Source organism: Pseudorca crassidens, chromosome 15, assembly GCF_039906515.1.
Source record: "Pseudorca crassidens isolate mPseCra1 chromosome 15, mPseCra1.hap1, whole genome shotgun sequence".
Lineage (NCBI taxonomy): Eukaryota > Metazoa > Chordata > Mammalia > Artiodactyla > Delphinidae > Pseudorca > Pseudorca crassidens.
The window spans coordinates 55,596,388-55,612,206 of record NC_090310.1 but is presented as its reverse complement, the minus strand read 5'-3'; the positions used below and the strand labels follow the sequence as shown (position 1 = coordinate 55,612,206).

Sequence of the window (15,819 nt, the reverse complement as noted above, 5' to 3'; positions counted from 1 at the left end):
GCTAGTTACATCAGTTTGCCACCAAAAGTTACACAGCCTGCACTTCTCTCTATCCTTGGAAGCTCCTCTGGATACAATTCATTTATATTTAGAATAGACACAGACATCAAGACATCTGGTCTTGATTTAAAACATCAATTCTGAATTCTGCAGCCTGTGGAATGAAACCCCATTCACAGAAAGATAGACAAAATGAAAAGGCAGAGGACTACGTACCAGATGAAGGAACAAGATAAAACCCCAGAAAAACAACTAAATGAAGTGGAGAAAGGCAACCTTCCAGAAAAAGAATTCAAAATAATGATAGTGAAGATGATCCAGGACCTCAGAAAAAGAATGGAGGCAAAGATCGAGAGGATGCAAGAAATGTTTAATAAAGACCTAGAAGAATTAAAGAGCAAACACCTAGAAGATTAAAGAACAAACAAACAGAGATGAACAATACAATAACTGAAATGAAAAATACACTAGAAGGAATCAATAGCAGAATAACTGAGGCAGAAGAACGGATAAGTGACCTGGAAGACAGAATGGTGGAATTCACTGCCACGGAATAAAATAAAGAAAAAAGAATGAAAAGAAATGAAGACAGCCCAGGAGTCCTCTGGGACAACATTAAATGCACCACCATTCACATTATAGGGGTCCCAGAAAGGTAAGAGAAAGAAAGGACCCGAGAAAATATCTGAAGAGATTACAGTGTAAAACTTCCCTAACATGGGAGAGTAAATAGCCATCCAAGTCCAGGAAGCACAGAGAGTCCCAGGCAGGATGAACCCAAGGAGAAACATGCCGAGACACATAGTAATCAAATTGACAAAAATTAAAGACAAAGAAAAATTATTGAAAACATCAATTCTGAAGTTTTCAATTATAATTTTAATAGTACCTGAATCTGTCAACTCTTGTGTTTTTAAAATCTGCTAACATGTATAGAGGAGTAACATCTAAAAAGTTGTATGAATCATGCATTTATACAAATTAACCTATGATAAAAATCAAAGCATATGTAAAAATAAGCTCTTGTCTGCGTTGTCTCTCACCCCTCTCAGTGAAATATACTCACCTCAAAAAAATCAAATATTAGTTCCAGGTTATCTGGTTCCATTGTCTGTATACTATACTCTGTCCAACGATCAGGCTGTAAGCCATACCCACACTCCGGCTGTGAATGCCTGCACTTGAACTCATTGTCGCTTATTAAGGATATCTCCAGACTATTGGACATTTTGTGAAGAACAGTGGGAGATACCCTATCATCGTCATCTTCCTCCAGACCCTCTAGTGTCAACTTTACCCTACGTAAAAGGAAAAAATAATGAAATGCAAAAAGTGAGAAAGAAGGAAAATCCATATAAATGTTACCAAAACATTAAATTTAAAAATGCTCCTTGTATATGCTAAACCCTCAAATAAAAATATTACGCAGACTACACATACTACAGGTTAAGGCATTAGTTATACTTTATAAAATAGTGATTTTTTTATCTCCACACATTTCTGCAAAGTATTAAAATGAGATAAATGCTCATTATGCCTAAGGCTGTTTTCATTAATTCTTTAGGTTTTTTAAAATGAATCTAAAAGGGCATTTACTATTATCCATTTATAATTGGCTATCTCAATTTCTTATGAGAAGTTTCACAAATATATATATAAAACAAGTACAAATTTGAACCATATTCTGTTAGTGTGCATTAAAAGACTGTTAGAGTTCGTAGTTGTAAATTTTTAAATTTCCTCTTTCTTCTCACCACAGTGAGTCCACGTACTTTGTGAACAGTACATCATTAAAGAAAACTATTGTATTAAATATATATATTTGCATGTATTCATGGTTTTTATGTATGTATATTTATAGGTATGTACCTTTTTAATGAAACAAATGAATAAAAAAATAAACCAAGAGTCTAAAACTCTTACAGACTCCACAGCAATGAAAACAAAATACAAGTTACCCAAGCTATTGGGTCACAAAGACTAGTTTACTCCCAATGAGAAGCGATTAGTTGCACACAGCACTTGTAATGCCAAACAGTCAACTCAATTCTAGAATATTTCTTGCACCAACTGGAATGTACATAGATTAAACAACTTTAATACCAGTGATGTAGAAGCAACGTTATTGTACAGAATACAGCTGCGCTAGGAAAACTTTTCATTCTAGATTTAAATGAGATCCACTTAATAATACAAGTAACAGAACTGTATTAGTGAGGCCTGCTCTCTCCGAATGACGCTGCTGCCTTCAACCACCGTGCAGACTTGCCTCATAGGCACACACTCTGAAACCTTCCAGAGGGGATATGAACACAGGTTATTCAATTAGTAATAAGGTTCCGTAATCATACTGTAAAACCAAAAGCAGCACCACTTTAATAATCCAAACAAAAATGATCATCTCTTCTCTCCAAACTTTTAGGAACAGTTCTGAACAACTGATTTTGTTGGTCAGCCTGAAGGAACAAACATTCTCTACCAGGACATATGAAAAGCGACCACAAGTGGATAGTAATGAACAAGCAAGGAAGAAATGGAAGATTAAAAATGGCTATTCCAGGGACTTCCCTGGTGGTCCAGTGGTTAAGATTCCATGCTCCCAAAACAGTGGGCAGGGGTTCGATCCCTGGTCAGGCAACTAGAATCCCGCGTGCCATAGCCCCCCCCCCAAAAAAGGCTAACCTACAAATAGCAATGTGCATCTATGCCCCCCCAAAAAAATCAAGTTTAAAGGGATCTATGAAAGAATTTAGTTCTAAATGAACTAAACATTAAAGGTTTTACTCAAATAGCTATATAAATGTTATAGTCTACCATAAGTAACATTGCTTTCCAAGTTCTGGTGGAATCAAGCGAAAGAGAAACTTGTGTTGTTGAAAATGTGGTGGTAATGAGATAAAACATCATCTAGTGTTTTATTTAAAATTTAAATGCTGTTGCTAAGTTTTTAAAAGTCCTGATAAACCTGCAGATAAATTTATTTTCTAGCCACTGAAGGCTTAACCTATTGATAATAGAATTTTGGGGGAAAAAGATGGTCAAAACAACATTGGTTTCTAGCTATGCACAATTATTTCAGTAGGAATCAGTCACTTAATTTGTAGAGCCCAACTAAGTATGGTTATAAAAATCTTCCAGTTTAAGCTTAAGCAATACAATAATATAATCAATCACTATATAAACAAGAACAGTACAGGACTCAGGATGCATGTACAATGCAATCAGAACCCCATTAATTATCTATTAATTTTTTTTTTTTTTTTTTTTGGCCACACCGCAGCATGCAGGATCTTAGTTTCCCAACCAAGGATCGAACCTGTTCTCCCTGCAGTGGAAGCACAGAGTCCTAACCACTGGACTGCCAGGGAATTCCCTCTATTAATTTCTTATAGTCAAAGAAAAAATAAATCCTAATAAGCCCAACCAACCAAGGCTTTATCTTCTACTGCTACCTTTATTTCAAGGTCTTATGCTAATAAAACACTTTACAGCGGTTAACACAATTTATTTGCTTCTTTTAACATGTAAATAAAATATTCAGTTATTTATGACTAACTGGTTAGAGAATCTCTGTGATCAAATGGATCTTGCAGATCAGCCACGTGGTCCAATTACCTAGGTTTTTCAGAAGCAAAGCAGAGGCCTAGAAAAGCTAATGAACAGAGGCAAGGTACACCCAACACTCTTTACTCACAGAATAGCCAATGGAAAGGGCTGTGAAGTGTTACCCACCCTTTCCCTTATGTATTTTATTACTGGTATAGGTAAGTACTATAATATTTTCAGCAGTTATTGTAAAACATTTATGGATTTACAAACTGCAACATCATTATCAATTTTATTCTGAAGATAATAAGTATTACTATTAATTACTTCAGTTACTGAAAATGGCCCTTTCAACCCAGCCCTGACATTTTGTCAGAAAAAGCTGCATAACGTATCAAGACTTAGAACTCTCAGTCCCAAAGTTATAAAAATTCAAATGATAGGGCTGCCTCTGTCGTTGAGAAATCAGTTCACTCAAAGATATAACATGGTAGGGCTTCCCTGGTGGCACAGTGGTTGAGAGTCCGCCTGCCGATGCAGGGGACACGGGTTCATGCCCCGGTCCAGGAAGATCCCACATGCCGCGGAGCGGCTGGGCCCGTGAGCCATGGCTGCTGAGCCTGCGCGTCCTGAGCCTGTGCTCCACAACGGGAGAGGTCACAACAGTGAGAGGCCCGTGTACCACCAAAAAAAAAACACAAAAAAGCCCCACATATACATGGTGACATTACAGAAAAATTAAGTTACTTACTATTCTGTTATTTATACAAAGCTTGACACCTAAATCTTCTTAAATTAAGATTAAAATTAAACTAACCTGGAACTGCTATGGTAACTATGACCTTCTTAACGGAAAAGTTTCTCGTTTTCAAGCCACCGGAAAATTTAGGACACTGAAGTATATTTCCAACAATCATTTTTCTCTGTTCATGCCATTCTCCCTTCATTTAGCTCAAAATCATTTCGTTATGTCAATTTTAAAACAAAATATTTATTGCTACACTAAGAAATTTTAAATGGTAGAAACTACAAAGATAGTAAGCCTAGAAATCACTTATCTAAGTAAAAACAAAATTTTCTTGTTTCCAATTTGGAGATTAAGACTAACATAAGTACATTTAACTGTAGCAATCTTCAGGCAGGGAAGCAGTTCACTCTCACAAGACACCGCATTTATTAGAAAATGTGACATTATCTGTGTTTATTTTCTTAGTTTATACACATAAAGGCTATAACCAGATGGATCAGAAATCTACACCATTAGTGAAAATAAATAGGCTAAGTAACAAATACACATGGTCATACCTAAATCTAGATTTTTTTAATTTTTTCTTGGTTATTGAGACAGGAGGTTTCTCAGAATAATGCAAACGTAATCTGATTTCAGTCTGACACGTCAGCCATCCAGAATCCAGAGTCTCAACACCATCTGGCAAAGTAAATATGAAGAACAGTAATTAATATACATATTTTTAAAGCCAATCCAATAAGTACAATATATATTGACAATTCTAGTTCACATTCCGTTTAATATACTCAGGTTATCTATCACTGGTATTTCTCTCCAAAGCAAATATATAAGTAGTCTTACTTGTCATTGAAAAAGAACTTTTATATCAAGTAGGAGGGAAAAGTTAAATGAACATTAACAACTAGCCAAACTTTAGCACTAAAGTAAATTAAAATACTCTTGTTGAATATATTATTGAAGTAATACAAATCTATCTCAGAAAGAATACATATTGCCAAGATGGCTTCTCACCTAGCATTTGTTCCACTGGCAGTGGATCACTACTACACTTCCAAAGTTTCACATGAAATATTCAGCTGAAACTAGTTATTCCACTAGTGCTGGCAGCGTAGATATGAGGTGGTAATAACAAAACAAATGTATTCTCTGTTTACATATTCTGCCATAGATAAACTGCATGATTGTGATAACACTGTTAGCACTGTTTAACTTGAAGTTTCTTACTAACAAAGGTAATAACATTTTCATAAATACCAGGGAGCTGACAACTGTTTTGGACCTAAGTTCTTCATCAAGAGAACTTCAAAAAAAAAAATCAAGAAGCTTTTCTCCTTAGGTATGATTTCATAACTATCAAATTTCATACATGAAGAGAAACCACTACCATCTCTTAATTTTAAACTGTTTTCAGAAATGGACAGAGTTGGAGAAATGGCTTTCTATCCTGAAGGCCAACTAACGCTGAACTTAGGAAGATGAAGACAACAGCAACAGATGACGAAAGAAATGCCATCCGTTTATAACCATGCATAGTAACTAACATATAATAGAAGGATATAATGTCATCATTACAGTTGAAGAAATGAGAAAACAACTTCTCCATTAAAAAAGCTCTCCAAAACATGTAGCATAAATTTTGTGTAGTCTCTAAAACACTAAATAAAACTATTCGAGTATGTTAGACTACCTTATGATGTGATATAAATAATCCCAAACAAAATCAAGAAAAATAAGTTAAATTCCTGCCCAAATACTGCAAAAGCATGTACATTTCTAAAGTGGATAAACATATGTACTTAGTAAAACCACAACCAAAACATTCAGGCCCTATTCCTTCCTGTACTCAACAGGAATGCAAACTGGTTATGAGCAATTATCTCTGGTTCACAGTCAATGCAAGCACACATTCTGTCCACCCCCTTTACACCTTTTGACTCCTACAGTATAGTATCTAAAATGAAAATGCAGTTTAGCATGATAATGCTGATACACTGTGAGAATTCCAGTCATTGAAGAAAAAACTTGAATCCTTAGGATAAAGTATTTACTGATGCAGAAAGTATATGAATGCATATTCCACTGTAAATTAATTGTTTAAATACTCAGCCATAATTACTAGAACATTCTGCTACTTAATCTTGATTTTACTATAAATGCACATACAAACACAAAATGCACAAACATAGCTTATGAGTAACATTTCACACTTTAAATGTTGAGAACAATTAACATCATTTTCAAACATAGTAGTGTTAAGTGATGATATAGTAACAGTTAAGTACAATACTTTTAAATTGATTATATTAATTCATATACCTAAAGTCAACAGCCAAATAAAAACTAAAAAATAAATAAAATTTTAAAGCATAAGAAGTATACTGGAGGGAATTCCCTGGCAGTCCAGCGGTTAGGACTCTGCTTCCACTGCAGGGGGTGTGGGTTCAATCCTCCTGGTTCGGGAACTAAGATCCCACAAGTCACGTGGCATGGCCCAAAATAATAATAATAATACTGGAAACTATTATTTAACAGAATGCATTTGTTTTTTGGATCTAGTCTTCTAGTCTCTATTTGCAATATCATACTGTCATATTTCCCTGTGCTGTTTCTAATGAAATGTAAGGTAACATCTCAACCATGTGAATAAAAATTTTCAAAACTCAGTTTCACTTACTGTGGATTCCAAATTGTCCATCGTCAATAATAATTTCACTTTCTAAAATTGAAGGAAAATAGAAAATCTAGTTAAAATTCATGATGTATATACAGAATGAACAATTGAGAAATTACCTACCTTAAGGATTTTTTAAAAAATTAATTTAGAATTTAAAAGCAGCCCAAAGTGAATAAGCATATTTATTGTAGCCCTCAATAAAGAAATCCCTTTTAAGGAGGCTATCAAACAATAATGGTTCTTATATTCATGGTGATTATTCACAATGTTGTAAGGAAGAGAAAGAAAACTCCTCAGAGAGGTGCTCTAGAGGCACTGGGACAAATGTTTATACCAACCAATGCATGAGACTGACAAGTTGCTGGACAACAATATCTCCTGGTTGATTTTTCAAACCAAAGGTCTTGGCACAATTAAAATGCTTATTCTTACGTAGTGCGTATTCTGAACTTACCTAAAATATAATGCTCCTCAAACCCCAACTATTCTCTATAGCCAACTAAAAGCTTTTTAAACAGCATAAACTTACCTGTATATATAGAGCTATGAGGAATTACCAAAAAGTAAGTGTTTGCACATTGCCTCCTAACAGAAATTTCAACTAAATGAGAAAAGCTGTTAAGCCCCACCCTCTGAGTAAAATACTAATTATCTTCCCTGCTATTTCCTTTCCCAGTTTACTTTAAACATAAACCTGAATTTGTTAAAATAAGTGTGACAGTTCCCAATAAAGATTCTCTGGTATATTTCACACAGTTCTTAAGTTCAGAAGTTTTATTTTCCAAAAGTATAAAATACATTTATTAAAAAGACCAGAAACAAAATCATCCTACTTTCTCAAAATAAGAAAATATATTTAACTGCAAGATGCTTCAAAATGCAATTTTTTAAATATTCAATTCCTAATAATTTCCAACCTCAGTATGGCACTCTTTTAATTCTAAAGTACACTACATAAAAATTCTAAATATACTATCAAAAATGTATTACAAAAATGTATATACAAAAAGAAAATCCAATAAAGAGGATGGAATGAGATAGCTGTTTAAACAAGATGTGTCCTTGCTATATACAGGGTAAAGCAGAATCTCTCACTACTTTCTAATCTAAGCTAGTAAATAACAAGCCATTTATTCTTTAAATTCTAATTTTCTCTGGAAACTAAAACAGAGTTTTCAGCACTAAGTCAATTTATAGATGAAACCAAGTAGGTAATTTAATGTATGTGAAAAGAACTTCAAATTTTAATCTCAGTATGGAAAAGGAAATTCAAAAATACTTGTATGAAGAGAAATGCCATTTTTAGGCACAAGAAAACTAAATAACGTTTAAACAAACAAACAAACAAAAATTATCTGAATAGCAACTTTAACATAGCCAGCAGGGTATTGGGGGAAAATGTCTGCTACAACCAAGAAATCTCAATTCATTCATACAAGTTTATTCAAGTATTTACTAGTTTAAAAAACACACACAAATAGAATAACTTATTCTATTACTATTCAAAGTTAAAAATGTAAGAATCATTGTTTTGGATTAATTCTTTCCTCAAATGTTCTAAGTTCTCTGAGCAAGTAATATCAAAGCCACGGATGGATGCTCAGTTAAAAAAAATGCTATTTTATAAACTTTTGTAACTACTCCAAATATAAATATATATTCCACCATAAACCCATCTAATTCAAGAAATTAAAAATAACTAGGCAAACATTTCTAATAAAGTTTAAGAAGAAAGGCAATTAAGAACTGTTTAGTTTTGAAAGTAAGACCCATGATATGCTCAGTGAAACTTGTAGTACTGACAATGCATTGACCTTAAACTTTAAAATAAATATTTATTAAATCCCACTAAGCCATTGTGCAGCATATTAGTAACTTTATGCATATGCCTCAAACAGATGCAGTTAATGCCCATACCTAAAGGGGTTATTGATCGTGGTTGTAGATGAGTCTCCCACGTGTGAACTATGACTTGACATGGACCACCGATAGTCTGCAATTTAAAAGTTAAACGTCTGCAATAATTTCTTGTATCTTATTTTCTACCCATGATGCCATTAGATGTTTGTGGCCTAAGTCTTATACTAATTATGAAACCAAGAGATTCATCTTGTTAATATCAATATTATATGCGAAAAATCAGGAATGTACCAGGTCAAAAAACATGATGAATGCTGGAAGAAAATGAGGGTGAGGCAGTAAACAAAAATAAGATGAACTGGCAAATAAAACCATTTAAAACCCATTCTTAAATCTGCCTACAATACTCAGTTTTAATCTTTAACTGATACTCTGTCGTAAGTTAAAGTTAACAGCAAATATACTTTATGTTTGGTATGTCGGAAGTCAATGAAGTATTACTGGAAGACTGAAGTAACTCCTCAAGTGTTCGGAAAAAGCCTAAACTCTCTGATAGTAGAAATACTGAGAACAAATACTTCAAGATCAATTATCACAAGTTACTCAAGGAACTAGAGGGCATAATTAAGTCCTTCATTACATATATTTAACTAGTAAGTAGGTAACAGGAAGAATATCAGATTCTCGTATTTTAGTAACCAGTGTTTCTAAGGAGCACAGGAAGCCCTTTCCTTTAGGAAAGGACACATGCATGGGTAAATCTGAAGAACAAGTTTGATTAAAGGGGAATGAACATCCAGTTTTACTCTTACTGCCTTAAAGTTTATAAATTCATACAGTGTGAAAAATTTTAATACTGTCTTCTGTTATCAAATTCTCTTACTAAAAAAGAAAATAAAGCTTTATGTATTGTTGATAATGTCTACAGCAATTTAAACGCAAGAATGAACTACCACAAGGATTCTCTTGTGTGTTCCTAAAGTACTGAAGTATATGAAGTGTTTCCTAATTTTTCTTGAAGTATTTAAAACAAAACAAAAAACCCTACACTTGTCTAATTAAACTTATGTGCCAAAATACAATCCTTAAATACATATTTTAAAAGAAAATTTTCAAACTATATCCTTACAAGGTATTTTTTTTCTTCTGAAGAAGAAATTTAGTAAAATACAGAGAAGCAAAAAGAGACAAAAATCACCCATTATCACACTACTTAGGGATAATCACTATCAATATTTTCACTTATCTTTAAACCCTTGTCTAGGCACATATATACTCTTAAGTCTGGAACATATAAGCTTCTCTCTTTATTACATCTGTAGATGACATTAAATACTCTTCTATAACATTTTATAGGATTTCAATATTGATTTTATTTAATAACAAATGAGCCAAATGATAACAAATAAGTATGTAACAAATTAGGCAAGAGATAATTCTGTCATTTAAAATAACCAGAGGTTAAAATCTTTTTTTAAAACTTGCAAACTTTTGAAGATTGAAAACTAAAATTGCATTAGATATACATTCAATTCCTTAATCCTGGGATAATACAGGAACTCATTTTCTCTAGCTGAATACATCCTTGTTATAAGGGTTCACTTGTGAATTGATAATAAACTGTGTAGACATTTTTAAAAATGTAAATGTGAAAGTACTAATCTTAAAATATGGTGAATTACGCTAAAAAAACAAGAAACATCTGATCCTGCATCTGCTAGACGTTTTTTACTATAACTTTTTGCTGTCACTTTTTTGAATTTGTTTTCACACATCAAACTTTCTAACCCTCAAAAGATACAAATGTATATAATAAAAATAGGAATGTTTCTTAGCAATAATGGGCAACCAGAAATAACTAATCTATTCCCTTCTTCCACCCCTCCCATGTCCCCTGCACTCCCCTCAAAAAAAAAAAAAAATCCTCTTTGCTACAAAAGTGGTGTAGATCCATATTCTTATAAAAGTTACTAATCAAATGTGACTTGAAAGGGTGCCATGAACATAATAGTAAATATCAGCAGGGATTAAAAGTGGGTAGAAGAAAGGAGAGACTTTGTTTTTGTTTTAAGTTTTTGTTTTAATTCAGGTATCAGGGGAATTTCACAAAAAGTGTTGATTACAGTATCTATACTTAATCATGTAAGAATAGCCCTGTGGATTAAACACTTGAGAGGGAACATATTTTAGCAGTAATTTTTAAAACTCCACTCCTGTTCACAAACCCAGTAACCATAGCATAAAGCTAACTAGGCTTGAACAGAATGGAGTCTTGAGGAGCAGTCCAAAGGGTCAATTCAACAGATGGCTTATAATTGTGTCTACTGGCGTTCACACTACAAATTCATGGTTGGTACATAAAATGTGATAATATTGACAAATGAACCAAGTTTTAAAACACACTGAATTTCCAAAATTGTTGTGACTACTTTATTAAACTTTAGTAGGTAATCTTAAATTTTAGCTTACCAATGTTCTTTAAAACAAAAAAAAAACCTTAACACCTGAGCATTGGGAAATTAAAGATCTTAGCAATGATTCCAAAACATGCAATCCTTTTTAATATGCTAAATGCAGTAAGTCATTCTTCAAGATCTTAGGCAAAAAACAAGAGTTCCGTTCTGTAAGACTGCCACAATTTTAAGCACTTTGGAGACAAAAGTAACAATATCAGTCCAAGACAGTACTCCACTAACAGGACTGGTAGAGTTATTTCACATTTTAGCATGTATTAAATCAGAAGATTGCTGGAATGTTTCTCATACAAAAAACCTGTTTCTACAAAAAAGTCATAATGACTGCTTTCTTAAACAGTTATTGATTGACATCACTCAGCTATATCAAGCACTGAGAAAAAGAAACAAGATTATATAAGAGGTAGACTGGGGTTTTTGTTTTTAACAGACCACCAAGCAAAACTATCACTATCATGGAATATCACTGCTTTCAAATATCATAAAAACTGTTAAGCGTAAACTGTAAAAATTTCACTGTTTCCTTTCTACGATTTTGAAAAAAATGGAAAAAAAATGCCCATGTGAAAGGGGCTCTGAATTTTTAATCTATGTCAGAGGCCAGAACCAGTTAGTTAAAAATCACTATTTTTAACAAGACCAGGAAGAAAAACGGTCACTTAGGAGTGAGTAAAGCAAAGAAGGCTAGGCCGACATACATCTCTCAGATGGTTCAAATTCATAGTTAACAGCTGAGGGTATTTAGCATGCAGAAGAATTTTATTAAGAAACCACTGTACAAAATGACAACCTGGGCTATTACGAAAATAAACAATTGTCTGCCTACCAGATGACTGATTCTTTTGTTAAAGGATTTAAATAAAAATCAAGGGACGTTAAGAACAAGGTAAAAGAATTTGTAATGAATCTAATTATGAGTGAATGTTAACACCTGTAAAAATTAAAAGCAGATGTTACTGAAAAATAAGCTATTTCACTGAAATGAATGAAAAATTTCAAAGACAATATAATTAAAAAGTGGCTAACATCTCAGTATGAGACAACAATCCCTAATTCCAGCCACAAATAAAAAGGGGTGAACATGGATTAAAAAATGTTTAAATTACACATTAATTCAAAAATTATCTTTGGTGAAGATATGAAATTAATGGGTTATCTGCAGACTCACAGCAATGTTTCCATTCCAGGAATATCTACTACTTTTGTTTGCTATGTTTAAATAAGATAATATTTGTCACCTGTAAAAAATTATTTTAGAATTTAATATATTAACACCTGATTCTAATTCTACAAAGCATAAGAAGATACAGCTGTGAGAAATTAAAGAGAAAAAGGACTTCAAGAGTCTTTAACTTCTAAACTAAAAGGAATATGCCAGAAAGAGCAAATTACGGAAGAGAAATTATGAATGGTAAAATTTTATTCATAGAAAAATTTTAGCAATGGAAGGGATGTAAGAAATCTATAGTTCAAACCCTTCATTTTATAGATGAGTAAGCTGAATTCTGAAGGTCAAGTGACAAGATCACAAGATTTTTAGCTTAGGTTCTACAACTGCTTGGATAACCTAAAACTTTTGACCCAGTAAAATTAACCTTATTACCCATTTCAGTTTTTCAATGCTTTCATAATCATTTTGCTTTCCAATCATTCTTTATATTCATAAAATATATACTCCAATAATTTACATCATTTCACGATTTAAGATTCCTTGCACATTAGTTCTATCATTTGACAATGCACAATTGAGACAAAGTTTCTAATTCTATTAAAAATTATGATTCATTTAAAAAGCGCCACCAACTTTAAAAAGAAGTGTCACTTTAAGCTGGCATGTGGGAAAAAAAAACCTCTAGCCATATGCATGGGATTTTATGTGGCTATTTACTCTATTCCATGAAAAACATACTTACCATGGCAGCCCCTGCATCACACGGTACATGTGTACACGATACAGAGCACCTACTTAAAGAAACACACTCACCAACACATACTGTAAACTTTTGCAAGTATTACAAGGGGAAAAACTTGTTTCTTACTGTAAGCAGACTTCGTGCCAATTTTTTGGAAAAGGCATTTTGGAAGGATTTGCTGCTTTTGGTTACATTTTCAATGAAAAGAGAAAATACTGTAGGTTGGCTTAATTTGACCTGTGTTGACAACAGTCTTACTTTAGGAAACTACGCCCAAAGGACTCATGATTTTTCTTGTCCAAATGCCCCCGTAAGTAAAATTTAGTTAATTTCACATACCAGGATCCTCAAATATGCTTTCAAACTCACAAGTGCTATGATCTACATAACTCTGCACAAATGTTCACTTTATACTAAAGAACTTTGCCACAATGTACAACCCCTATGCCAAATAAATGATCTTTTCCTTAGTCATTAAAGTGAGACTATTGTCAAGATAAGCCAACATAATGATCAACTATAATGTAATTTAATTTTAATTACTGAGTATATTCACAATATATTCTTGGAATAAGAAACGTAATAGGTGCAAAAGACAGCTGAAGTGGGTTTGTCAGTTTTTCTCTTTTATATAATGGTGGCTAAGAGACTGAGGTAACAGTGGCTGCTTGCAATTTTTTTTTTTTACATGTAACAAGTATTCAAGGACCCCAAAGGGAAATAAATTTTTAAAAAGATCTAATCCATGTTTGCTTCCTAGACTCCTGCCTAAGCCCTTGTTCACATGCAGCCCAAAGTGTGCTCAAAGGTAAAAATCTGAAGGAAAATAATCCTTTCAGCAAATAAGTATCTTTAAAATAAAGAATCAACTTTTCTAAATATGAAAATGTTCCCAAAATAATAAATAAATCATTGTGAGCAAGCAGATTTAGATCTAACTGATATTCCAAAGGTCTTCAGAAAAGATCCTGGTCTATCAACACTATCACTGAAAAAAAATCTAAAAGGAATGACTTCAGTTTTGATAGGAGTTAATGCAGCCACTAAGAGATGGCTGCGTTGAAATAATTTTTTCGAAGTTACTCACTTAAAGTTGGCTATATACACTTCTAAATATATCTTTACCACAGATGAATTAAAAAAATGAAACAAAAAGAAAAACCCTTACTACTGGTTACTAACTAGTTTACAAAAGTTATAGAAAATGCACACCTATCAAGAACACTTATCATTAAAACCAATTTCATGATAAGAATATTGCAGAACATACTTACTATTAGTCTTTTAAAAATTCCATTGCACACACTATTTGCCTCTGAAGAGGCTACTTCCTTTCTTTTTGGTACTAAAATATTATTAAGCTAGAGTTATTTTTTCCTTATTTGATCTAAACAAACTCATTTTACTTTTAATGTTTCCAAACTTAAGTTAGTTGCTTTTGAAAGAAGTCTTCTAAAGAAACTGGAAACTAGATAAAGAAAACATACCTTTGGTTCTAAAAAGCACCCTTTGAAGTAGCGGTACTGAACTGATACTCCTCTACTAAGTACAATGGTTGCTTTCCATAACATGCTGTGAGAAAAAAGAATTAAAGTAGCAGCATCAGTATCAAACTAAAATTCATAAAGTCTTCATTAATTCATAAAACCCCTCAAGTAAGGTCTGTGATCAATACCATTTATTTATTCCTACACAAAATTTTACTCCAGGCCTAATCTGAACCAGGTACTGGGAACACAGTGATGAATAAGGCAGAAAGAGCTCCATCTTCAAGGAGATTGCTTGTTTATGTGGATAGACAAATATATACGCAAACAGCATACATAGGAAGGGCTAGCTGACCTTTCTGAGCTGACAAGAAGTTTTGGAGGGAGATCTCAACAAGAACGAACTGTCTGAGCTGAGACCTAAATGATGAGCCATACAAAGAAGCAGGAGTAGTAGTATTCCAAACAGAAAAGGCAAGCAGTGCAGACCTCTGAATCTCCTCTCACTTTCCACTTAGCTAGGGATGTTACATGGCTGCTAAGAGGCTTTGAGGCCAAGGTCACAAACTTAAATGCCTGTTCCCAACTGTCCCTTATTCTGTCCTGCCCAGCCTCTGGCTATTTCCCTAGCCAAGCAATCAGTGTCTGTATCTTACTTGTACTTGTATCTTACTCAACATCTTCCTCTGAACTATGTCATTCTACATATTCTAATGCTAATTCTAAAGCTTAGACTCAACAGTGAAAGAATTCACTACAATTCATGATTATAACTGATTTTTAGCTTCAAATCATAGGCCAATGTTATTCAAAGTGTGGTCCCAGGACCATCAGTATCAACTGGGAGCTTGTTAGAAATGCAAAATCTCAGGCCAGGGCTTCCCTGGTTGCGCAGCGGTTAAGAATCCACCTACCAATGCAGGGGACACGGGTTTGAGCCCTGGTCCGGGAAGTCTCACATGCCGCAAAACAACTAAGCCCATGTGCCACAACTACTGAGCCTGCATGCCACAACTACTGAAGCTCACGCACCTAGAGCCCATGCTCCACAACAAGAGAAGCCACTGCAGTAAGAAGCCTGCGCACCACAATGAAGAGTAGCTCCCGCGCAACG

At 33.7% G+C, this 15,819-nt stretch overlaps 1 protein-coding gene across 3 annotated transcripts in view; it reads right to left on the bottom strand.

The window, feature by feature from the left end:
* GPCPD1 (glycerophosphocholine phosphodiesterase 1) overlaps positions 1 to 15,819 on the bottom strand; it is a 63,003-nt gene that overhangs the window by 34,569 nt on the left and 12,615 nt on the right. For 2 of the 3 annotated variants that reach the window (XM_067707539.1, XM_067707540.1), the window contains exons 4-8: positions 14,706 to 14,790; positions 8,889 to 8,964; positions 6,972 to 7,013; positions 4,852 to 4,975; positions 1,067 to 1,298 (exon numbers count right to left, since the gene is read on the bottom strand). In XM_067707539.1, coding sequence (XP_067563640.1) covers positions 1,067 to 1,298; positions 4,852 to 4,975; positions 6,972 to 7,013; positions 8,889 to 8,964; positions 14,706 to 14,790 — 559 coding nt within the window. The remainder of the gene's footprint in view (positions 1 to 1,066; positions 1,299 to 4,851; positions 4,976 to 6,971; positions 7,014 to 8,888; positions 8,965 to 14,705; positions 14,791 to 15,819) is intronic. The other variant, XM_067707541.1, reaches the window with a different exon arrangement.